General features: G+C 38.0%; 1 protein-coding gene across 2 annotated transcripts; it reads right to left on the minus strand.

Moving 5' to 3' along the window:
* Nucleotides 1-1,141: 1,141 nt before the first annotated feature.
* Nucleotides 1,142-25,155, minus strand: SLC35B3 (solute carrier family 35 member B3). Of its 2 annotated transcripts, XM_041475382.1 has the most exons (10): nucleotides 24,994-25,155; nucleotides 21,374-21,652; nucleotides 19,977-20,098; nucleotides 17,962-18,116; nucleotides 16,389-16,496; nucleotides 14,250-14,347; nucleotides 11,489-11,581; nucleotides 10,971-11,082; nucleotides 7,973-8,042; nucleotides 1,142-6,885 (listed from the first exon to the last, which is right to left on the minus strand). In XM_041475382.1, exons 2-10 carry the CDS (start codon nucleotides 21,572-21,574, stop codon nucleotides 6,735-6,737), a joined length of 1,110 nt encoding a protein of 369 aa, XP_041331316.1. In that variant the 5' UTR covers nucleotides 21,575-21,652; nucleotides 24,994-25,155; the 3' UTR covers nucleotides 1,142-6,734. The 2 variants fall into 2 exon arrangements, with proteins under 2 accessions (XP_041331316.1, XP_041331317.1); XM_041475383.1 differs by lacking the exon at nucleotides 11,489-11,581.
* Nucleotides 25,156-26,157: the final 1,002 nt, after the last annotated feature.

Below are 26,157 nucleotides of genomic sequence, written 5' to 3' on the forward strand. Positions count from 1 at the left end.
TTATTTTCTTTTATATATTTCCTAACAGCAAGAATACAGTCTTCATTTGAAGAGGCCAAGCACTCACTCAGTTTTTTGTCTAGAAGCTGCACTGCACAGGATAGTGTAAACTAGGTATACAACACTACCAGCTGTTAGCTTGAACTGCTGATTAAAGGCAACTTTTAGTGTATTTCTCACTAAAAAGATTTTCCAGTATCAAAATTTGGATAGTACATAAAATAAATAATCCTAACTTAAGGCTAAATCAACAAAAGATTAAAGGCATGTTAAAGCCTAAAGAGCTTAAATTCTGCTTGTTGCTGCCTGAAGCCTATACAAACTCTTTATGCATTAAAGCCTTCCAGGGGCCTCAAATCGCCTTTGACAACATAGAACAGTTTGGTTTTGAAGAGACCTTTAAAAGTCACTTGGTCTAGCCCTCTGCAGTGAGCAGGAACACCTTCCATTAGATCAGGTGGCTCAGAGTCCTGTCCAATTTATAACCCTGAATGTTTCCAGGAATGGGGTGTCTACTACCTCTCTGGGCAACTGTTCCACTGGTTTGTCACTCTCATTGTAAACAGTTTCTTCCTTATACCCAATCTAAATCTACCCTCTTTTAGTTTAAAACCAGTACCCCAGCACAGCAGCCCCCGAGAAAGTTTGTGCATGTTTCTTGCAGACCCTGTTATGTACTGGACTTTTGCACAGATCTGCTGCCATTAATGCCTGTTACAACAGAACTGTATTTAAGTGGAGTTTATATTCAGGTTCTGAACAAGTGAGAGGGCATCTACCACAGCTGTCCATGTTCATGCAGAATGCTGACAAGAAGGCAGCAAACAGCGTAGCAGCACTTCCAGTGTATCTGCAGATCAGGTGCCGCACTAGAGCGGCAGAGAGCTTTGCAAGATCTAAATGTAGAAAATAAAAAACAACTTTGAACTCCTTCTATATTGACAGTATCAATTTTCTCTATAAGTGCCTTGCATTTGCTCAGTCACATACTCTTGTTTTGCACAGAGCAGCAGTTACCAAATGAAGGTGCCTCTCCCCACCTGCTCTGAAGGTACTCCCTGCGCAGCCAGAACCACACTAATCAGGTGTCTTCAGCATGGCTTTGCCAGCTCCTGCAGTCACTGTAGCCAACTCAGAGATACTTGTTTTAAGCATATTTATTAACAATTGTAAACAGGAGAAAAAGTGGAAGATAGACAATTACAGCAAGATTAAAGATCACAGAGTGACTGAGGCTGGAAAGTGCCTTTGGAGGTCATATGGTCTAACCTCCCCTGCCCAAAGCAAAGCCACCCACAGCCAGCTGTCCAGGACCACACTCAGACAGTCTTTGAATGTATCCAATGATGGAGACTTACCAACCCCTCTGGGCAATCCATGCCAGTGCTCAACCACCTTCACAGTAAGCAAGTATTCCCTCTATTCAGAGGGAACCTCCTGCGTTTCAGTGTGTGCCCACTGCCCCAGTGCCGTCTCTGGGCTTCGCTGAAAAAAACATGGCTCCCCCATCTTTGTGCCCTCCCTTCAGTGTTTGTACACATTGATGGAATTCCCTCCAGCCTTCTCCAGGATGAAAAAATTCTAGCTCTCTCAGCCTTTCGTCGCAGGTGAGATGGTCGAGTCCATCATCTTCTTGTCACTTTGCTGGACTCTCCTGTAGTCCCATTTCCCTCTTGTGCTGGAGAGCCCAGAACTGGACACAGCACTACATATGTAATGAAAATTACAAAGTAAAACTTTACACTTAAAACAAAAGTACTTTAAAAAAAGGGAAAAAAGGAAAAAAAAAAGAAGATGAGGCATAAAACTGAGAAATCTAAAAAAGAAAACATCTAAATAACCAAAAGTAGAGACAAGCAATACATTACTAACACATCAAAAAATGTAGCATAATAGCACAATCCAGGTGTAGAGAAATGTTAAGTCAGCATTGTATTCTAAGCTATTTGTGCATGAATATTCTTTATTGCAAGTCTTTGCTTCTCTACAAGCAAATGGCAAAGTGCTACAGACCCCACAATGCATCATTATGCTTAATTCCTCACAGTTTTCCCATGGCAGCAGCTTTTGACTAGTAGCAAGGTGAACCAGTCACCTTAAAGTGAAGGATATTATGCGCCACCTAAAACTGCTACTGTGTCTGGTTTGCTTCCACAGCAGTGCTCACAAAAAACAACAAATGAACAAGAAAATGACAATGCAAAAAAGCTTCAAACAAAATGCAGAAGAGCTATTTTATGGCTGCAGAATTTTCCCTTTAAATGATACTTGTACAGAACAAGGAACAGAAACAATTTAACACCTCTGATGCTGGGGGTAAAAGAAAACTGACCTTACATTGGTACTATTTCATTTAAAGTACAGATGGGCTCTGTTGGACTCGGGGCACATTGGACTTAGGGTATGAACATCTATTCCTTGCTCATCAGACTTACCAAGGCAACTTTGGGCAAGATACCATTTATGCTACATCTCTGAAATTGAGACAGAGCTTTTCTGCCTCATAGGCAAGAGTAAAATTAATCTCTAAAAGCTGAAATGTCAGGAGTTTTATATTAAATATTAAAATTAATATAAAGACTTTTAAACAGGTGAAATGTAAAAGAAAACCCCTTCCACTAACAAATTCTGAGCTATTAACTAAACCATATATAAAATCCCTCCAGAAAAAAAGTATTAATCCATTTAATTACTTCCTTAACTTGTGAAGTTTACTTATTATTTCCTGCCCTCCAGAGTATACACGCAATTTTATACCTCTTTTCAGAACAGTAAACAACTCAAAAAGTTTCCATGATTGAACAAGCAGCAGTCAAACATGAGAGAGGGGCTTGTTTGTGCCTGGGAGCATGGGAGGCAGAAATAAAAGAAACAATTAAGACACACCAGGTTAGTGAGAAAGGCACTTATTAAAGGAAAAAAAAAGAGCACTTGAAATAATTTATTTCCTCTTCCTCTAGTTCTCACAGGCAGGCAAGGGAGAAGAGAGATTTTCTTGGAAGATGGAATGAGGTCAAGGAGTTAACTCATATGTGCACTCATCAAGACCTTTCCAAAAATAATGAGAAGTATGAATGGTTTTTTTCATGGGGAATAAAGGATTTAAAATAATCACTCAGATGGTTATAAATTATATCAAACAGGAAATCTGGAATGTGACCAACCTGCAACAGTGTGATGTAAGCCCTTAAATACAGGAATACAAACCTGAAATAATCCACAATGCATTAAAAGAGCATGTTGAAAAAGGATTTCACATCCAAAAGCAAGAAAGACAAGTAAGGAAGTAAGGAAGACAAGTAGGAATGATATAAAGCCCAAGCTTTAGCTTAAAATGTTTGGTAAGTTCAAAGCACAGGAGAGTTAAAACAAGTTGAAGAACAGTTTAATGCAAGATCAGGAAACACTAAGTTTAGAGGGCAGGGCATTAGTTCTTCCACACTTGTATTCCCACACAGGTACCTGTGTAATCAGCAGTTCTGCTGATATTGAAGTACTGAAATACTGAAGAAATCCACTACACAATCAATTACTTCATTACTGAAATGTGCCAGACAAATGCAAAAATGTAATATGAAAGCAACTGCAAATGCATGCTGATTTAGGAAAACAGAGCTCCCTCAGCTATCCAAAGGAGGCAGAAGCAGGTATCACAGAGGTAGATTGCTGACATCAATGGAGATGCTGGTCAGACTTAAATTTTACTGAGAATTTCAATGCTGTTATAACTAATTCCTACAGCATAGATTTTTTTTTTTTTTTTTTTTTTTTTTTATAGAGAGGAAAAAGTTGTGTAGCACAAGAATAAGAAGCAATTAATTCACATTATATTTAGATAACAAATTTTCTGGTGAGAGAATTGATTGGTTTTTCCTATAGTTTCACCATGCCTACTGCAGAGCTCAGGAAACAATAAGTTATAAAATGCAAGTTACTATAACCAGCCTTCAGCATTGGGAAGGGTTAACCAGTGCCCCAGTATAAGTGCTCTTACACAAAAAATAAATAATTTACAGGTACTTTGTGGACAAACGCTTATTCATATTTCATAGACAACACAAAACCAACATACATATACAGTACAGAAGACTCAACCCCAAAATTCTGTAGTAAGAACACTTGCAGGTTTGTAAGGTTTTCTAACTTGCGTGCACCATGAAGCTTATTAAAAAAACCCCACAACTCCACAAACAGTAATTCATTGAAATGAAGGTTTTCTTAAAGAAGGCATGAAACTGCACAGACCATGATGTGTGGCAAATGATGAACTACTCTCACTTGTGTGTGAATTTTCTTTAACGCACATATTGTTGATTGGCAAGTACTAGACTCACACCTATAAAAATAAAAGGCTAACTCTTAAATCTATGCTATTAACAGTAAATCTACAATATCCATTTGTATATAAAAATAATTTTGAAGTATACCAGTAAAACAAAACATACACTTCTACAGTTAAGAAAATTATTTAAAAAATAAATCAAAACTTCCCCTAACGATAGCTCATTAACTCAGTCCTGTATACAACAGAAAATAAATTTAAAAGTAAATTATTGTGATTACTATTCTCTCCAAATATAGACAATAGAAACAAAACTGGATCATATTAACCATCCAGAAACATACATACTACATTTGAATTCTAGTCAAAAACTTAGTGATTGACTTTCCATCTATTTAAATAAAACAGATGCCAAACGAATTACATTTACTATGACTTTCTGCATATATTGCAGCTTTCACATAATTTGTTCTCCTGAAGGTTAATAACATTTAGCAACAGGCAGAGTTTACAGATCACAGAATGAGGACTGTAAAATTATCTTAACCTCACTGGAAAGACCAACTCCATTTAGTGAAAAGAATGCAAGGGAATGTAAGAGTTGATAAATATTACAGGGAAAGAAGTCTATCAATCCCCTTGACTTGGTCAAATGCACTCTTACACCAAATTTGAAACTGGAATGCTTTGTTATACCTTACCATAAAACTTTGGCTGCAACATGAAAATGGACAGGCATGGCAGGTCATGTCTCTTTCAAGGTGTATCTGTTCATCAAACTCTCACCTCTCTACCTCATCCAGGACACAATCAATCATGCAGCAGCTGGGAATTTAAAACTCAAAAGTTCCATGCAATAAATCCTCCCGGTCTGGCAACAGTGGGTTTATATGTGTTGAGAGGCTTTGCTGACACCCCAGAGAAGTGTCAGTGCTGGGAACAGTGCAGTTATGTCAGCACAGCTCTTCTCTTGTTCATCCCATCATGCTCAGCTGGCTGTTATTCCATGCTCTATTCCATAACATATTTAACATGGCACATGCAAGCTATCAAATAAATAAGAAAAATTTAAGGCACATTTTGTGTCTGTGCTTTGATTACAAGCTCCTTTGAACAGCAATTCTTCCTAAGTGTCTGGAAAACATTTTGTATAACTCGAATACTTTCATCAACTAGTATTTTTGACAGAAGGCCATCCTGTGAGATTTTTTAATTCTTTGTATGTTCTTTCTGACTATATATTTCTATTATCTAATTAATTTTTGTCTAAGTTGAAAGAACACACACCGAGATGCATCTAAGGGACACAATAACAAAAAAACCATGACCACATCAGAACAATGATTTGTAAGGTGATTAGTATTTTTAAAGTGCTGTTGTTGAATATATAAAATGAAAGAGATGGCAAGTGATTCAAAAGCAAGTTGACTATAAAAGAAAGAGCAATAAATGGACTTAGTCTTCCTAAATTCATGATGAAAAAACCAGACTGGTAGCACATTGTCTCCTCCTGTCACTGAAGAAAGAAAACTGTAATCTGTACCCTAATCCTCTTAATTTCATCAGAAGACCACACAGACTGACATAATACATATTCAAATCACATTAGCTGATGCTGTTATTATTTACCCCAATACTGAAATTGAAGAATTTTGATTTGATGATATAAATTTAAGGAGAACTTCCACATCTTTTTATACCACTATGACAGAGAGGGCCATAGGCCACTAAGAATTATGTATTTCACTTTCAACAGTTTCTTACACCACTGTTTCCATCTCACCCCATTCAGGCCTAAAAGACCATTTCCCCCTAGCAAAAGCATGAGTGTTGATGGCACAAACTCAGTCTCAGTTTTGTGACTTGCAAGCAATAATCAAAAAGAGTAACACTAGGATTTCAATAAAAATTTCAATTATTACAATAAATATCAAATTCTGTGATGATTTAAACAATAACTTAAACAAACCCCAACATTTTTATTTAAAATCTAAAAGAGTGACAACATACTGTATTCTAAACTTTCCACCTTTAAATTCACAATTTGGTCAACTAGTTGGTGATTAGTACAGTATTACATTTAAATTACCCCACCTAGACAATTAACAAAGAACCACTAATTTCAGATCAGCCACATGGCCAATATTATTACAATGCCCAAACTAGTCTTCTACTGTGTCCCACTAGAGTGCAGCTTCTCAGCAGTTTGCCAGGAGCTGCTGTCCTTCATTGCTGATAAAACCATCCGACAATGGCCTACAACACCGTTTGTGATGAATTCAAGTGCTCTGAAGAAAGGGCTCACGAAAGTGTGCATTTATAGCAATCTGCAAGCAGACAATATGCCTTCAGCTCCTTTGGTTTTAATAACATTCCCTTTGGAAAGTGAATCAGTTGAAGACTGTTCCAATAAAGTAGTAAGTCAAAGTCTAGACAAGGCATGAACCACTGTCTATACAGTTTGTGAAAACGTCCTTGATTTTCTTTCTTCCACATTTTTTTTCCAAAGACCGAGCAGTGAAGGCAGTTTGATTTTGTCCATATTCTTACTGTAAACATTAAGAAATATACCAAGCACAACCAGTAAGCCTGACCACACGTACCTAGAGAGGAGGCAGAGGAGAGGAAAAAAGTTACCATTAGCACTTTATCTGTAGCAATTATGTACCAATATTTGTGGATTAAAGAAACCTCACATTAAGAAGAGAACAGTTGAAGAAAAATGTCCCAAAAATCAGTGGGCTCTGAGATAGAATTTCCCTGAGTCTTTATTATTATTATGCTTCCAGGCTTCTTTATTCCTGTCTTGGCTAGAGAGCTAACTGAAATGCATTTATAAGTTAAATAATAACTAAACAGTATCTGTTCTTTCCCATATCAATAAAATAATCCTGAGGGATTTTAGTATGTTTTTCCTTCCTATGGTTACGAGAGTTATACTGTCTGTTACTGGTTGAAAACATTTTCTCACTCAGTGCCTTATATCCATACTTCCCAATGTAGGCACATTTTAGATTCAGCTCTCCATTCTTTTAAGCCTCAATATTTTTAGCTGGGGTAAATACCATTTGGGATTTGCACACAAGCTTTTTTCTTAAATCAATTTGTATATAGAATTAAAATAGAATTTTAAGTTGTTTCAAACCTGAAGCAATTAAAATCAAAGTAGAAACTTAGCTGCATTTTTCAATGTAAGCTCTTTCTTAAAATTTAAAAAAAGGGAATAAACCCAAGCTCAAACATTTGGCAATTTAATATATCAAGATAATACAGTTATTTAAAAGAGCTAGCTAAGAATTCAAATCTGAGCATAATATATATATATTATATATTATAAAAGCAGGAACAATACCATAATGGAAAATCCCTTCATTTACACAAATTTTCCAACACGAAGAAAGTATCCAAACAACTTATTATGTATCATAAGCACTAGATATTATGTGAGATTTTTCTTAAATTTCTTTGTTGTCTTCTAGACCTTTAGAAAAATGTAAACTCTTTTCTCTAGCATGATTAGCATCAACAAGCCAGTCAATATTTACAATAGATTGCCAGCATTTGAGGAGGATATAAAAAGACAAGCATTAAACCCTGAATATGATTAGTAAGTGTTGTTATACCTCCATGATGAAGAACATAATTTTTTATAAAATACTTTGTAAACCACTAAAAACTATAAATACTTACTGTAACGTGAATGGCTTCGCAAAGAACAAAAAAGAAAGCACAATGGACATTGCTTTTCTTCCTGTTGTTACTACAGAGGAAAACAAGTATTAACCTCTTTAAGAATTCAGTTACAACAAAAGAACATAACAAAGGCTTAGCAGGTAACCTCACTAAATAATTGTTTCACTAAAATGACGATCACACCCTTGGTGCAAACACAGACTGCAGATGCACCAGTGCAGCGCAAAACAGCACTGGAACCATGTGATTTTTGGAAACAAGTACACTGTGTCAGTAGTGCCATCTCCAGTCACACTAGCTGCAGCAAGGAAATTTCCAGAACAAGACTTGCTATTTAATAACTTCATGCTAATCAATCCACAGTCTCTGAGAGTGACATGCAAGTAATTGATGATATAAACTCATCTGTTAAAGCTTGGATGTAGACCAAAGACCAAAGGTCAAATATCTTGTGTTTCCATCTCATGTTATTACAACTCCGTGGTGTTTTGCGCTCTAATTTTAGAGAGTGGAATGGGATTATCTTCTCATAATTCTTTGAAGTTACTAAAAATTTCCCTAACATTGCAGGGAATTACAATTTTGCTTAGAAGCCTAAGAGACCAAGGATGTTTGACTACAGTAACTGTATTAGGAAGTTTCTCTCAAAACCACTAAAAGACATTCTTCTACACGTGATCCATTCACTAAAAATAATCAAATAGTAAGAGGAGTGGAGAACACAACCCTGTTTCCAAAATAGAGATAAACTCTTTGGTTATTCTGAAATTAACTATAGCTCCAGCAATTATTTGAACAATTTCAATGCTAACTGCAATGAACAAGGATAAAGCATTACTAGCAAACTGTATCAGGAAACCTATGTAGTTTATCACTGAAAAAAAATCAATAAATGAGTGAAAGTTGTAGAAAATGTTTTAAGTAAAGCTAAGAATGCAGCCAGGCACACAAGTTTAGCTACGGAGACTAAGGGGCTGAGAAAGTGTTATTCTATATGATGGCAGAGGGTTCTCACTGGAGAAAGACCCCAGTACAGCTGCAATAGGTCTGCACCTAAAGAATATATTTTTTTTATTATCAGAAAATATTTGCTTGCCATGAAGTACCTTTAACTATACCATAATGCAAAGTCCTATTTGTGTAACTACATCCAAATTAGTCTTACTGCAACACACTGGGAAAAGGAACCAATGACTACTGATGTATTTCCACAGTGCTTTGGCTAGAAAAGCAAGTTTCATCCTTCCCAACTCTACCCCACAAACAAATATTCACTTAAGAGTGTTTTACAGTAGAAGAAACAGCCTTCACTACTGCTACATCTGCCCCAACTTCAACTTTTAGTAATAATTTTCTTTTTACATTTTAAGAAATTTATGCACATCAAATAAAATGATTGTCTATTACATGAAAAATTAAAGAAGAATGAAAAAGAAAATTGAGTTTTAATTAGAAAACAGTTTACAAATGAATAATTTAAAAAAATGGTTAAATTACTTCAGTTTTTCTAATTACAATTATTTCTGTTCTTTCAAATCAGTTATTAATTAAAATATTTATGTAACCATTTCCTTCTAAATTAAGTGCCTTTTCTTCTTTTTCCCAATTAAGTCTGATAATTTCTCATTCTGCTAATAGAAATACAATTTTCATTAAACTCTTTCACCCCACTCCCCTCAAGAAGGGGGAGGGTGGTTGGGGGAGCTGGGAGGGACAGTAATGAATGTGGTGTTCTTCCAAGGAACAATAAACATTTTCATATTGCTACAGGCAAGACAGAAAGGGCTCAAGTGGTAGAATTGTCAAGGTCAGGCATAAGAAAACTGGGGAAAGGTTTACTATTCTACGGCATTTTTAAAGTTTTTTTTAGTACAGTAAGACTTTTTTTTTTAAAGAGGTATTTTAATACATGAAACAATCCTCTCCTCTGGGTCAATTTCCAGAGCTACTGAACTTGGTTAAAATCAAATACAAAACAGATATGCTGCAGAGGAAATAACTGACAGGAAATCAGAGCATGCAACCCTCAGGTCAGAGAACAATGAAGTATTTCCCCTTCCACTACTGTGAATGAAGTAGAGCATCACCTGACAGAAACCAGGTGTCTTTTAGGAGAAGAAGAAAGGCAAGTAGCTACATGACATCTTGCTACACCTTCCCCCCCACCAGGCCCTTGTGATTAATGCTTGTAGTTTCATGTGCTTAGAAACGATATCACTGCCTACTATGCCTTTCTAGAACATCGTTACTTTTCCTTTTACATTTTAATTGATACATGTCTTTTCCTTTCTGTGTTTTCCTATGAATGCAGGCTGAGAGACTTGGGATTGTTCAGCCTGAAGAAGAGAAGGCTCTGGGGAGACCCTATAGCACCTCACAGTACCTAAAAGGGGCCTGCATCAGAGCGAGCTGGAAAGGGACTCTTTACTAAGGCATGTAGTGACAAGACAAGGGGGAATGGCTTTAAACTGAAAGAGGGCTGCTTTAGATGAGATATTAGGAAGAAACTCTTCAGTGTCAGAGTGGTGAGACACAGATTGTCCAGAGAAGCTGTGTCTGCCTTATCCCTGGAAGTGTTCAAGGCCAGGTTGGATGGTGCTTTTGAGCTAACTGGTCTAGTGGAAAGTGTCCCTGTCCATAGCAGGGGAGTTGGAACTAGATGGTCTTTGAAGTTTCTCTTTGAATCAAGTGACTCTGTGATTCAATTTCAACTTCTCCACTGAGAACAGTGTTTGCTTCTGCACTAAAACATGGCACGGACTGTATGCACAAATTCACTTGCCAGGCTCTTCACGGTTGAAACTGCGGCACAAAAAGAATCAGGAAGATCTCAAACACATTCTACCATGTGAAGATCCATGCTACACAAATCAATCAGCACAAAGAACAGAAAAAAAGGCAGAGTAAGAACAATTCTCAAAAGCTCTGTCCTAAATAATGGCATAGGATTACTTTGTTTTTATACAAAGGCAGTAAAAATATCATTTGTTCATACCTGTTACAGCGAGAAGGGCACCGAAGATTTTAATCAAAGCTAGAACAAAGGATATGCCAAAATACCCAGTCAGGGAGAAAAGGAATGCATAACCATAAGTCTGAACTGGATGCTGCAACAATAAAAAAAGCCGGTTAGGAAAATGTAAAACAAACCCTGAGGTATTGCAAAATGACATGAAACTACAGACTTTAATCAACTGCTTGAGCAATAATAAGCTGTTCAACAATGCATTCATGCAAAAATCCTTATTTAATTTTAGTTAAATAATGGAAAAATAATAATGAAATTATAAGCTCATAAATCTGGTCCTGTGATTTTGTTGCTTTTTAAAACATTACTCGATCTAACACATCAAAGACTGGAAAAACTTGCTTACTGTATGAATTATAGCAGTCAACCTGTTTACATGATGAAAACACAACTTTAGAGAGAGAAGTGGTAAGATTTTCTGAATCATACAGAGCAAGATTTTCCAATTAGGTTCTTCATAGAAAAAGGGAAATCTTCACACCTACCTTTGAGCAAAATGTTACTGCAGGGCTTAATCCACTAGTGCATGTTAATCCAAATAAAATATACACAAAACCTATTGAATAGGAATACAAAACCTAGAATAGTGTAAGAGAAAATAATTACTAGGTGGTACTATACAAAAGGACAAAATTAAATGCTTTCAGATACTTGATCCTATTAATATGCTCAGCAACTCAGAGCTGAATTTGAAGGGTTTGATGATATTTTTACTAGCATTTATATAATATTTGACGTACAATGAAAAGTCAACATTAAGTGTTAGACACATTCTTCCTACCCACAACAACATAAAAAGTTTGGAAAGCTTGTCAGTTAATAATATCCTGAGGTCAGTGTCAACTGTGGTAAATCCTTCAGGTTCAGGATACCACAGCCTAAATAAAACTTCCCACAACTATGCAATTTAATAGTCTGAAGAACACACTACACATATTTAATTTTCTGCTACTTATCCAGCACAGTAAGCACGCGCATTACTTTAAATATGTACAGGGTAGCACAGAATCACCAGAAGTGTCACATAAGTTTCATCTGTGTCACTTCATCGCATGCAAGGCACACATACATCATAGTTAAAACACGCAGGACTTTCAAATATGACCAGTTTTGGCCTAGTTGAGTGGTCTGAACACTCAGGAAACAGGTAAGCTCTTTATTTTGTCTGCACCCTTACTCAATTCATAGGTGCATTGAGCAACAAAACAATCTTCATCTATCCTTTCCCACACTGAGCCAACAGAAGTAGAAACTGGAACTGTCCGTCCATCCGTCAATCCATCCATGCAGCAGAAGGCATTCAGCTGTTTGGGCAACATTTGGTAGTCTTTCCTTGTCAACAGAACTACTCGACACAATACTGGCTAGAGCATACTGATCTATCATGCTTTCAAAACTCAGTGTCTTGTTATATCTCAGTTCCTGAGAAAAATCTATTAAAAATTGTCAGCAATTCCATTAGACAACAGATCATTTATCACTGCTCTATAATAAAGAAGGATGCAGACATGTTTAAAGAGCAGACCTGCTTTCAAACACTTAAAGACCTAATCCTCACAGCTTTTACCTGACACTTTATACACACAGAAGTCAGTCCCTAGTTCTTCACTTGTATCCAGCTTGTCTCCCTAAGTACCCAAAGGCTTCACTTTTCACAGCCAGGAATAAGCACCACATTGCTATTTCCTTGTTAGGCAATGTAATATACGTCACTTCCATAAAATAACACAAAAGGCAAAATCAGGTAAAACCTTCCAGAACAGTGGTTACTATTTTAGCCACAAAACATCTTTTCTCTTTTCACAATTGCTTAAATCCAGGGCAATTTCCAAATATGACAGAGTAAGAGAGACCCTGTGGATAACAGGTTCCTTTATTATTCAATTTTATTTCCAGATCACTGTCCACACGATCTCCAGTTCAGATTCAATTTTTATCCACAGTCTCAAGTATAGAAAAATGATTTCCAAAATTCTGCTTGTACTTCTGCACTGAATTCTCTGAAAAAAATCCTGAAGTGGAGTGTATGAACCACAAACAAAACCTTAATATCCTAAACCATTACACTCATTCTCTACAAGTAGCATGAGTATACAATATGAGGACCAACATTTGTCAGACTAATGCAGAATAAAAAGTGAAGTCCTGGAGACAGCAGGAGTTTCGCAGGTAAGGCAGCAATGACTATCAAAGGCAAAGTGGGCAAGAAAAAGCTACAGATTGCACTTTGGTTTTGGATTTTGGAAATGACAGCTAAAGAAGGCTGCACCAGGTCACATAGCCAAATCTCTGCCCCCAGCAGCAGTCAACAGTGAACACTAAGAAAAAGTACAAGAATATAAACAAGAATACAGTGGCACTTTTAGGTATATATTCTTCCACTTTCCAGAAACTTGTAGCTCAAACTTCTTGAGTCCTAAATCACTTCTAGCCTTAAATGAAAATACCTTTTAACTTCTCCATTTATGAAGCTATTCTCATGAGAAATTAGATTTTTCTAGTTAAATATCAAATATATGTCAAATATAGAAAACAAATTTCAGTAACTTTTTACCTGTGGTATATTCATATCATGCCTTTTATAGTAATGGATTTACTTATACTTACTCAACTTCAGAGAAAAATATGCTAAATTCAAACAAGTTTTGTCTAAAAAGAAAAATAACCTCAGACCATATGAACAGATAATCTGCATTCCAAGTAAGTATATAAAAAAACTGAGCAAGACGTTATCAAAATTATATTTCACTGAATCAAGAACAAAAATATTTACCCAGAGTTTTACAGACTTCAAAAGATTTAAAAAAACCTGCCTCCCAGGTGCTAGCACACTCTAGAATATAAAGTATAGCAAGTAAAGTAAAGCAACATGTTCCACGTAACACATGCCCAACTATACCAGAAGAACAGGGTGTATTTTTCAGAGTTTAAGTGCATGATCATACAAAAAACCACTACATTGATCTTAGGCTTGCAGGTAGACAAAGGAATTGTTGATAGGAATGAGTGTTTCTGTAGCTATACTGTATTTGTATTTGAAGTTGCATGCAGAAAGCAGCACCCTTAAAATGTTAAAAATGAGACAGAAAAATCAGCAGAAGTCCTCAGACAAACAGAACACCCCAAGTACACCAAGAGCTTTTCCTTCCATGAGCAAGAGAAAACACATTAAGTCCCATGCTTTGTCAACGGAGCCCTTGCCTACAATAAAACATGTTCTTTTAAAATTGCAAATGTGGTACTTACCATTTCTGAATTAGAGCCATTGTGCAACTTCATAGCTTTTTCCTGTACATTTCCTATAACTGCATCTGCGCAGAGGGCAAGGGATATTAGGATCACACCTATTAAAACAAACAAAAAAACATTCTTGAGAATATTCATTGCAAAATATTGGCAAAAAGTCCAAGGAATAGAAAATAATAACCAGGCCTCTCCTATAAAAGTCAGCAAAAATATTTCACTAAGCCAGTACAAAGAAGCGCCTACCTCCACTCTCCCTCTGCCAATTAACCCCTGAGCACCGTGTGTCTCTAAGCTAGATGGGAACATCTGGACACTGCTATAAAGAAGCCAGCTGTAGTTTTTGTAGCAACAAGAGCAACAGAGTATCAGTTGTAGTTAATGAAGACAAATAACCAGAGAAAATACTCTTTTAGAGTAGTTAATCCCACTTTTTTTTTTTTCCTGACAAAGGCAAATAGAAATGTTAGATGTGACACTAAAACAAATTCAAAAGGATTGACAGTAGAAATGTTTAATTACTGAAACATTATTTAAAAAAAAACAACCCTACTGTTCAGGTACAAACTCCATGGTTTTAGGTTACCATTTATTCTCACAATGGAGTCACTACACAGTCACTACTGTAATCAGCTTTCTGATAACAAAAACTGATAACTCTAGTCAGTCACAGTTCATTTCCCAACCTAAAAATTTTCATGACTGTTGTATTTAATGATGAACGCAGGTTGAAATAACACTTTTCCTAAGTATACAACATTACAGAAGATACTAATAATCAAAATGCAAATCAAAACCTGCTCTAGTCTTAGTTCCTTAAAAGATCATGTCAGGGAAGAAACCAGAAGACTAGCAACAAGCAGTGTTTTATTTTCTTAATCCTATGTTCTTACAGTCAGAGGTGGAAGATTTTAATATTTTTAAGGCAAATGAAGTTTAAGGTGGTATTTTCTTGGTAAGAACTCTAAACCAGTGTTTTCAGTTTGAGAACCATTTCCTTTCCAAGGCTAGACCTTCCAGGTCTCTTCATCATTCAAGAATATCAGGCACTGGAAAAGGTATAACTCAATGGAAAAGACATTATAAAATAAATAATATTGGTAATGCTAAAAATATAGATATCTCATCTGCATGGATTCAGCTCTGGTCCAAAGATATAATAACAGCTCCAGCTCAGCAATTCCACTCTGTAAAGTGAGAGATGAATGTCTCCATGGGCATTCTCCACCCTGATTCAGGTTCCAGCCATGCTTAATGGCCCAGGCACACCACTGGACAAATGCATGGTTCAGCACCAGACTGAGATGAAAAGGCTACCTGGAACCTGAAGCACCAGTGCACATGGAGAGAAGAAATGTGGGGACAAGAAAATGTTAATCTTATGCCAATTACACAGTTTGGAGTGTGAGGAGAATTGTTTCACTCATTGTGGCAGTGCTGAGCAGAAGCAGCAGCAGCAAAGCCACGGACGAGACCAGCAGTGTTTTATTGGATGTAACGCATGAGTAAAAACAATTGGAAAACCTGGACCCAAATTAGTTCTGAAAGAAATTTGTATGGAAACAGTTCTACACAAATCATTGCAATGAACTCAGGAATTCAGTTATCCGTTATCATTTGAGAAAGAAATTCAACTAAGTTTTAAATCAAAGCAGATAAAAATCCTTGCTTTGCTTCTGATTTTAGACAGTACTGAAAGGTTAAAATGTGAGAACTCCACCTAAAAACTACAGCAAATCTGACCGTGATCATCCGTTAATATAAAGTAAATGGTTCTGAAATGGAAAAATACTTAAAAAATTAACTAGAAAAGACAACTAATCTTTTTAAATTTTAAAATGTTCAAACTGAATTTTATCATATTTATTTTAATATGTACTGGGATAAGTCTTTCTTGAGAATACATGAGACATTTCAACCAAGAAGATACACTTCCCAGAAATTTTAGTAACCTAAGAATTTACACTTTGAATAAAGGCCTCCTGCCACAGACAGAGTTCTGCTAGAGCAAAGCTACAATGAAACATGCATTTTCAGTAGGATACCTGAAGGCACTCCAACAACAACTCAGAACTTCTGTGGAATGCTTATTGTAGGAAAAAACAAGCATTTTTTAAACTCTGAAATATAATATGTCTTTACCTGTCAAGTTGAAGTTTGGTGCAACTGTGCTGTCAGCTAAAGTAAACCATATTAATCCCAGGCTCATACATAGGGCAGCAGACACATCTACAATATTGTAACGTTTTCCTACAAAATACAAACGGCAGGAATGGACTGTTAGTACTCCCAGAATTTCATGTTTATCCTGTTAACAGACTAGAAGACGAAGGAAACATTGTTCCAATGTCATTCTTCTACTTAAACAGAAGACTCAATGCTCTGGTCTTTCACAACCAGACTTAGTTTCTTCTACAACAGAAATTCCTACCACAGGGGAGGAGGACCCTAATGGGAAATACCTGATTCTTGTGATCAGCTTTGGTTTGAGTATGTAGTTACAGCACTGACACAAAGCCCATCCTCCCTGACAAAGCATTCTCTTAGCAACTTCAGGACAGCTCAGATGTTTCTTAATGCTTTTCCCTCATACAAGACATTTTGTCTGCCTTTACTGATCAGAAAGAAGTCAATTCCAAACACTGACAGACAACTTTGGTACTCTGAGAACTCTACACTGTCTTATAGTTTGGGAGAGACAGGTTGTGGAGGGGAATGGAAAACGAGAGTAAGGATATGAAAAAACAAGAGTTAGTATATCTTGTTTAAAATACGTATTCTTTGCTCAGAAGCTGAACTTTGAATATAAGCTTCCAAGGGAACTTTGTTGAACTGAATTTTTTTAACAATAATATTTAAAAAAATAGCTTCTGAGATTACAACACAATAAAAAGTTTCATATAGCTTTAGGGAAATATTTGTCACTTTGCATTAAAATGATAAAAAATTACTCCTAATAAAAGGTAAATATTGTGTAGGCATGTACATATGTAAAGCTGAAATCTCCTCTGAAAATTCAACTGTTTTTTGAACAGAAGGCCAGAATTACCTACAGAAACACAGCATTCCAGATTTTGTGCCATAATACTTGTCCATGTGGAGCATTACTGACTACATTTTTGTTTACAGAACACAAACTTTTATAATATCCTTAACCCTTCTAATCCAGACACACTGAAGTATATTTATTCACATAACTACAATATTTTTCCACTTTTCTCCATATTCCATTTTCTCTTATTGGAATATGCACTATGATTTTAGGACTAGCCAAAGACATGCAAAATCAGGTGTATTTCTGATTAAACAATTAATCAAAATTTATGAATTAATCTTTTCAAATAAGAGTAAAGATTTTCTTCACAGCTTATGGTTGGAATTTTTTTTCCATCTCATGTTTTCCATTTCAATATTGAAATTGTTTCATTTATGAAGGGATTTAATTTAGAAAACAAACGTACACTTCTTAAAAATTAAGAAAGCTTGTGTAAAAACAAAGTTTTGCAAGTGACCTGTAGAATGTTTTCCCCCATGTTTTCTGTTGATCTAAATATAATTGTACATTTTCCCAGAAGATGCTTCAGAAATTCTCATTTTTCCTCCTATAGGAAGAATTCTACCAGCAGAATTTTAAAAAGTACAGGATTCCATCTATGTCTGCCTCCCAAAGACAGAATTTTTAAAAAAATCATCTAATAGCAAGACTAACACTTACCTTGGATAAAAACCCCACCTATCATAACTGGAATCAGTTTACAGCACTTGAAGATAACTTGAGTAGGATAATTCAGATATCCTAAAGAGGTATTTGACAAACCCATAGTTCCCACTGTCAAAAATGCTATTATCATGTAGGTTTTGCCAGGAATTCTACAAAACAAACACACAAATCATGGCATTACAGACTCATCTAGAGGAGATTTAGCTTGGAAAATTCAGGTAAAGAAATACTTTTGTAATACAACCTCAACATCTTTCTCACTGAATTTCTCTTCATAGAAAATTAAAAATGCACAAAAATGTCTGATTTCATATTTCATTTCTTTCAAGTACTGTAAACAAAAAGCACAAATACAAGACAATAAAAACTTCATGGCCCATGAAGTATTCAAGCAATAATTCTTTAACCTCCTTGCGAGAAGGTATGCTATTTACACAAGAATCAAGACAAAGGTTTCAGGTCAAAGGAAACGGGAAAGATTGGTATACTGAGATAACCTGGGTCTTAGTTCTGTCACAGGTCACTGTGACAACTTCTTTGGTGAAGTTTTGACATGAACCTTGACATTTTTAAAATGAAGAAAGTTGAAAAAAGTACCATTTTTTAATGAAGCTAAGAGAGCAGTGATTCAGATAGAATGAACAGAGGGGCTCGTTGAACATTTTTAGATGTTTTGTTCACAATTTGATGAAATTATCACCTGACAACAGATGATCCAACAGTTACTTTTGTGCTCATTTTGTGATTTTCTTACAGTTACTGCTGTGCATATGTTCAGCTATTTTTCATGCATACTCAGAACCACACTAAGAACATAAGGAGCTGTCTTGCTGCAATCCTGTCTTATCTGTAACTCATTATGTGATGTACACATACTCTGAGGCATGCAAGAAAAATTTAAAATTTAAGAAATATAAATTTCTGCATGTTACAAGAAGATGCCTAGGTTATAGAAAATAAAATGTAAAATGTATTTCAGATCTACATTTCCAACACAACTTACTTGAAGGGTCATGCTCTGTAAGCATTACCAACTGGTAATAAAACCCCATAAATACAACTAACCCAAAAGGTAACTGTGCAATATTATCTGATGCATCTCAAAAAGTCAGATAACTTGAAATACAAGCTGTCAGTATTTAAAATAAAAGGAATAATTTATCAAAGTTATGTTGTTTGGCTAAAAAATAATTTTGTAATCTAAAACCAGTATATGCAAAATCATCCAAGGCTGACTGCAGGTAAGGAAAACTAGTTATGTTCAACTAGAATATGAGGCAACTTTAAAATTCATGTACACCATGACAGCCTATGTTCAAGTTTCCAGAGTGCCTCAATAAACACTTTGCAGAGACTATAGATAGGTAGGAAGCTGCAGAGTGGCTACACCGAGTCAGGAAATATCCCATTTCCATGGGATTAATGACATCAAAAATCTCTTTGGTCAACTGCAGTGAAAACACAGAACAGTTTTGTGGCAGAGTGTTATGAATGCTGCCTTAAATGAAAACCACAACACTTTAGCACATCCTTTGAAGCCAACCCACTCATCTACACAGTAAGCAGAGAGCAGACCTCTGACATTCCCCAAGATGTACAGCATGTAAGAAGAACCTCTTGGTAAGGAGGTGCCAATATTTGAGGAAAACATATTCACTGACAGATGGCTTCAAGTGCTGTGAAGTGCATTGGCTCTATTCTAGATGTGATAATCCCAAGCAACACATACGTGAGTCAGTCTCTACCAGCCACCTTAAGGATACAATATGTTCTGTAAGTGGGACAGTGACAGCAGAGCCAACAGAACTACTTACAGGTCCGAAATCCAAGTGGGTGCTTCTAAAATATTCTCTAACATCATCCAGCAAATTCACTTCCTTTTATCTACAGAACTGCTAGCAATGCCTCACACAGCACTCACATTCAAAAAACAGAAGTTAAATTTATGGTAAGTATCAAGTACTTCTAATTTCATGGACAGTGGGTAAAATGCTAGTAAAAACACATACCTTCTTCTTTTGTCCTGAATCAACTGCAATTCTATTAGTCCAAAAATGGAATAAAATCCAAATTGCACTAAAGTGAGGTACCAACCAAAAGGTTTAAAACCTTCCACTGAAAATATCAATTCCTATAAAAACAAAAACCCACCAAAGTCATGTACATACACCAAAATATTAAATGGACAAAAAAAATTTACAGACCTTTTTCCTTCATGTACATGCAAATCTAGCCTTTGGAGTTGTTGGTTATTAACTAGATTTACCTGCCATATGCAACTTGCAAAAATATTGAAAAAGAAAAGACCATTTAGGTTCCCCAAAATGAAAGAAGAAAATTTACTGTTGTTGTATATACACTGAAATTAATGGATCAATTCATTAGGGGAGTACATTTGATGCATTAGTAATTATCTCATATTACAGATGGCTTCTTGCCTGCCTTTTTGCTGCTCCTCCGTTCATTTACTTCAGTAAACTGTTTTTATTCAGATTTTATAAATATCTCCGGATAAATTTAATACAAATTTTTTCTAACAAACATGCTTATTGATAATTTTCAGCTCTTAGGAATGCATACCTAATATTTTGAGTGCCAACATTCAATAGCATTTGTGAGTTCATAAAAATTTGCATGCTGTAGGAATATTTCAAACCAGAGCAATTTGTTATGGAAAAATACATACACATCATAAAGACTTATGTAGGTGTATCAGTTATAGAAACAAAAGGCTAGCCAATATCTGCCTTTTTGAGATTCTGCTTTTAATCATGTTCTCCTAACTCTTTTGAAGTAACTTTATTTTAGCAAACTTAAGTAACTTTATGTTCTCAGCTGCTTTTGAAAACTGCATTAGAAACATGATTTTTAATTATCAAGTTTTTTTAATCACTGCTTTATTGAGACTACTCAATGAATTCAAAAATAATTTTAAAAAGGAAACAGAAATGCAGCTGCTTAAGATAAGAGAGAAAAGATTAGCAGAATGGTAAATGCTTAACTAAAATGGCATAAACATTATCCTTCTGCTTGAAAAATTACCATAGTACATGTTCCAGCTCTGTCCTGGGAGCAGAGAGAAAAATAACAGTGTAACTGTACAGTACTCATGGAACTTAGGGAGATCTAAAGGTTTCAGCATCAATGAAGACTGTGGTGCACCTTGCACACAGAAGTAAAAGATCAAGTTATGAAAGTCCAAGTGATCTAAACTTTACAGGAACATGAACCATAATGGCAACTTAGATTATATATTACTTGCTGCTCTTGAATACTGAAAGGCTGACTTTGCAATAAATATCTAGTTTAAACATTTATACATATTAAAATACACACTATATTATTATGCTATTGAAAAAGACAAGGGGTAGGAGGAATTGCCCTAACACAAATTCGTAATATTTACCTGTAAATATCCATAGATTAGATAAAACATAAAAACTCCAGAAACACAGATGAAAAATTGGGCAGGTTTGCTAAATTTGCTAAGATTCATGCCAAGAACTACAACATCATCTACTGATTTGATATGGGGAGACATGGTTTGAGATTTGGAAGGTACACTGATGGAAATGTATTTTCTCGATGAAGTGAACTTCAGATCCATGGCTCCTGGTTCGCTGCATTCAGGGCTATTGTTGTCTTCTGCCTGCTTTTCTCCTTCTGTGTGTTTTCTGTCTGAAAGCTGAAAGAAACACTGAAGTCAGACGGGACATAACATACAGCCTTCCAACAACAACAGTAAATGAATGTGACATTTATAGGGAAAATATAAAGGTTTTAGAGTTTTGTTGAATTGTTTTTACTCACAAATTTTACTTATCTTTTCTGATGTCCAAAGTTAACATCAGTTAATTTTGTTAACACCAAAGTTAACACCAGAGGCCATCAACACTTTATGAAAGCAGTTTTGCTTCATTCCTACACTCGACATAGCAAACCAACCAACCAATCAACCCCAAAACACCAGCAACAGAAAACCAGCTTGAGTTTCTCAACAGCTCTAACTGGTCCTGTCATGTACTCAGAAGAGTGACTGCTTGGGAGAAAAGTGATCTGGTATTGAAGCACTGTGGTTCTGCCTACCTTCCTTCATCTTCTCAGCAAAGCACACCAGACTAGCATGGGAAGCCTTGCTAAAAACCACAGGTTTGAGCCCATGATGGGTTACAAGCACGGGAGCCGAAGAAGTTATCCCCTCATCCTCACGTTTATTCACTATTTCTTAAACAGTTTTTCAGAAAAGAATGTGGAGATTGAAACAAGCAGATTGAGATGCCAGTCTCAAAATCAGACTGTTTATAAGATGAGGTCTATAATATGGCAATCCCTTTAGTATTTATCAGATGCAGCTATTTCCACATGTAACAGAAAATAAAACTGGATAACTGAAGCCTAGAGAAGGAATGTAGCAGCTGAGCAGACTGAGACACAAATAATTCTGTTCTCCAGCTCAGCAGACAGTAAATATTTGATGGATGTTTAAAGATAAAATACACTGGTCAGCCAATTGTCCCAAGATTTTTAAGTGTAGGTCAGCATCAAGTTCAGTGAGCAGTCAGTAATTACAATGTGTTTGTCCCACCTGTTTAGTGATTTGTTTTTCCAGCTCAAGAATAATTCTCCTCATCACACATGCATAAATAATGCTTTCCCCGTTGTTTTTAAATTTAAAATGTCTCAGTATATTAACACTAGATCATGCAAGAAATGTAGTCTGCAAGAACACTGGTAAATACAATATATTATGGAATACTAGAAATTTTAAGGTTAGCTGAAAAATTAAGTATTGGTATGAAGCTTGCAATGTGCTTATGTTTTCTTTTTTCATACGAGCTACTATCAGGTTGGAACAAGACTCCTAATAGAGTTCTGAAAGAAAATCTTGGGGAGCATAACAGATGTTTAGGGACCATAATAATTATTTGAGTTTAAATTCAAGGTCAGAAGTGAGAGGTAGATTGTTTATCCCTGTGGATTTTTAGCTAATCCCAACATGAAGTGACCATAAAACAAAAGAAAAACAGTTTAGACTAATTTTAGTAAAACCAGAAAAGCACTGATGTCAGACAATGAGGCATGAATGAGCCTTCACAAACAATATAATAGATAGAGTTCTGACCACCCTCAGAGAAAGACTGAAAAAACAATGGCAAACAAGGGTTATCAGGATGGAGGAACAGGTTGCCCATCTTAGGAACTGAAATAAGATGAAAGCATAACTTGTCTAGACTAACAAAACCCCAATGAAAAGAAAATAGACCTGCTTTCAAAACAAGTATGGAGTACCACTAAGGAGAAAAAGTAGTTTTAATTTTAAGGACAGAAGAATGAGAACAAGTGGGTATGAAGTGATCATGAACAAATTTACACTTTCCAGACTATCTGGTTAGCCAGCTTTTCCTCAGAAACTGGCTGGACATTGATCTACCTGTGGCTGGACATTCATCTACCTGTTTACATCACCTGTTTTGGTTTGCTTCTCTTTTCCCATTTTTTTGTCTCCACTTCTTAAAAAATATTCATCTCAACCCATAATGTTTTTTTGTTTTTTTTTATTTACTCTTCCTTTCCTCTCACCTCATCCCTCTGGGAGTAGTGAGGAAAGTGAGCAAGTGGCTGTGTAATGCTGAGCTGCCTACCAGCATTAAACCACACAATTAACATAATCAACTATTTCTATTAAAAATATTTCCTCAGGAACACCAGCAGATTTTACAGTCTCTCCGCTTAATTTTTTGCGGATTGAGTCAGTCACAAAAGTGATAAGAAACACTGATCACTCTAGACACACCCACGACCATCCACAAAACTATGCTACATAGTAACTGGTTTTCTCTAAATCCTTCAAAGAAAATTATGTAACAACTGTAGAAACTGTAAATTTATGTATTGATTTGAAACAGTCTCCACCAAGTAATTTCATCAGCAACAGTGACAGAACTCCTCTTTCTTCTCAAACTGCTATTTTTCTAAGCATGAAAACTGTTATTCTTACTCCTCTCATCAAAATTCCTCAAGCACCTAATTCACGTCTCGAACAAACATACAGAAAAAAATCTGTCTTAGGAAGAGTTAAGAGCTGTCCTGATTTGTGTAAAATACCAATTTCCCTCTTTTGTTTCTCCTCCCGCGTGTAAAAGTGTAAACAACAAAGATCAAAGACTTCCTGCTTATTCCCCTTTAAAAAAAAAAGTCCCTTGCAGATCAGTACTTTAACCTAGCACACAAAATAGTGATTATTACACGAAGGAGAAACAAATGAACGAGTAGAAAAGCAAAATTACTTTTGCCTCCAAAAAGTTAACGACTTGTACTAAGCATGGAAAAAACATCATGAAGGAGCTCGAGCCTTGGTTGGCCAAGGTTTTTTAACACTGAAGAACATCTGTTAAACCCATCATCTTGGCAGAAACCAGCATCTTAGTCCGCTCAGAAAAAATGCTCGCCTGAGACACACAAGGCAAGCTCCACGTTGGCTTTGGCCATAACCCTCCGGAGACCGTGCCAGAAATGCTTAGTGGCAGCACAGCAGCTGGCACCACAGCAGGGATGCGCCAGGTGACAGGGAAGCCAAAGTCCATCTGCGGGAAACCTGAGCAGACACTTTGCTTGACGCTACCTGCGTCCTGCTCCGGAGGCAAAACAGGGAAGGGGATGGGGTCCAGCATGACCCCTGAGGCTTCCCTCCTGCCCAGTCGCCTGCCAGGTGTGTCCCTTCCCGAGCGCCCGGCAGCTGTCCCGGGCAGGGCTGGCACAGGCTCTCCAGCCGCCACAGGCCGCCCTACCCCGCCCTTCCCCCGGGAAAAGGAACCCGCGGGACGCCGCTTCCTCGGGCCGGCCGAAACCCTCCGACACTCAGTGTCAGCCTCCTCCCGCTCCACACGCTGCCCCCGCCGCCCCTCACCGTCGCGCCCATGGCCCCCCGACGCCGGGCGACGCTTCGCAGGAAGCGACCCCGCCTCCTTCCCGCTCGCCCCGCGTCCCTCAGGGAGGGAAGGAGTGGGGAGCGGCCCCGCCCCGTACCTGTCCGGCGGGCGAGGAGGGGCAGGGCGGCTCGGGCCGGCCGCCCCCCGCCAGCGCGTCCCGCCCGCCCGCCGGGATCGCCGCCTGCCGCGGGCCCGCGCCGCCGGAAGTGGCGGCCGGGAGGCGCCAGGGGTCGGCGCGAGCAGCGATCGCATCGACACAGCGCCGCTCGCTCGCTCGGCGTTCCGCTACCCGGCCTGAGGGGGGCGGGGACGGCGCCCTCCGGCTCGCGCGCGTTACGGGCCGCCCACCGCTCCTGAGGGGCGGGGCTGGGCCCGAGTCCCGCTCCCGGATCCCGAATGCCGAGGGGCTTCCCCACGTGTCTCTGGGGCACACCGGGGAGATCACAGAATCCTTAGGGCTGGAAGGAACCTCTGGAGATCCAGTCCTTGACAAGGCAGGGTGACTTAGAGCAGGTGACACGGGAACAAGTCCTGGAGGGTTTGGAATGTCTCCAGAGAGGGAGACTCCGCAACCTCGCTGGGCAGCCTGTTCCAGTGCTCTGCCACCCTCAGTGCAAAGAAGTTCTTCCTCGTGTTGAGGTGGAACTTCTTGTGTTTCAGTTTATGGCCATTGCTCCTCTCTCCGGGCGCCGCTGAAAAGAGTCTGGCACCGTCCCCTTGGCACCTGCCTGTGGGATACGTACATGCATTCATGAGATCCCCTCAGTCTTCTCCAGACTAAAGAGGCCCAGCTCCCTCAGTCTCTCTTCATAAGAGAGATGCTCCAGACCCCAAATCATCTTTGCGTCCCTCCCCTGGGCCTTCTCCAGGAGCTGCTGGTCCCTCCTGTGCCGAGTAGCCCGGAGCTGGGCACAGCGCTGCAGCTGTGGCCTCAGCAGGGAGCAGAGGGGGAATCACCTCCTTCTCCTGCTGCGCGCGCCCTTCCCGCTGCACCCCGGGGCACCGCTGGTCCTGCTGGCAGGGCAAGACCCCGCTGTGCCAGGCCCCGCCGCAGGCAGGAAGGAGCCCGGGGAGGCAGGAGCTCCGGGAGGCGCTGAGGAGCTCCTTGCCTGCCCGGGCTCCCTGCAGCAGCCAGGAGGAGTGGCAGGGACACGTGTGGCGGTGTCACCTCGCCTCCCAGGTGTGCTGCGGTCGGGCGCTGCTGTAGCTTCGCAGCACACCTGGGAGGTGTGGTTCTGTCACCTGGGAGAACAGACTGGTT

Source organism: Pyrgilauda ruficollis, unplaced genomic scaffold (assembly GCF_017590135.1).
Source record: "Pyrgilauda ruficollis isolate IOZ18807 unplaced genomic scaffold, ASM1759013v1 scaffold35, whole genome shotgun sequence".
In the NCBI taxonomy this organism is placed as follows: domain Eukaryota; kingdom Metazoa; phylum Chordata; class Aves; order Passeriformes; family Passeridae; genus Pyrgilauda; species Pyrgilauda ruficollis.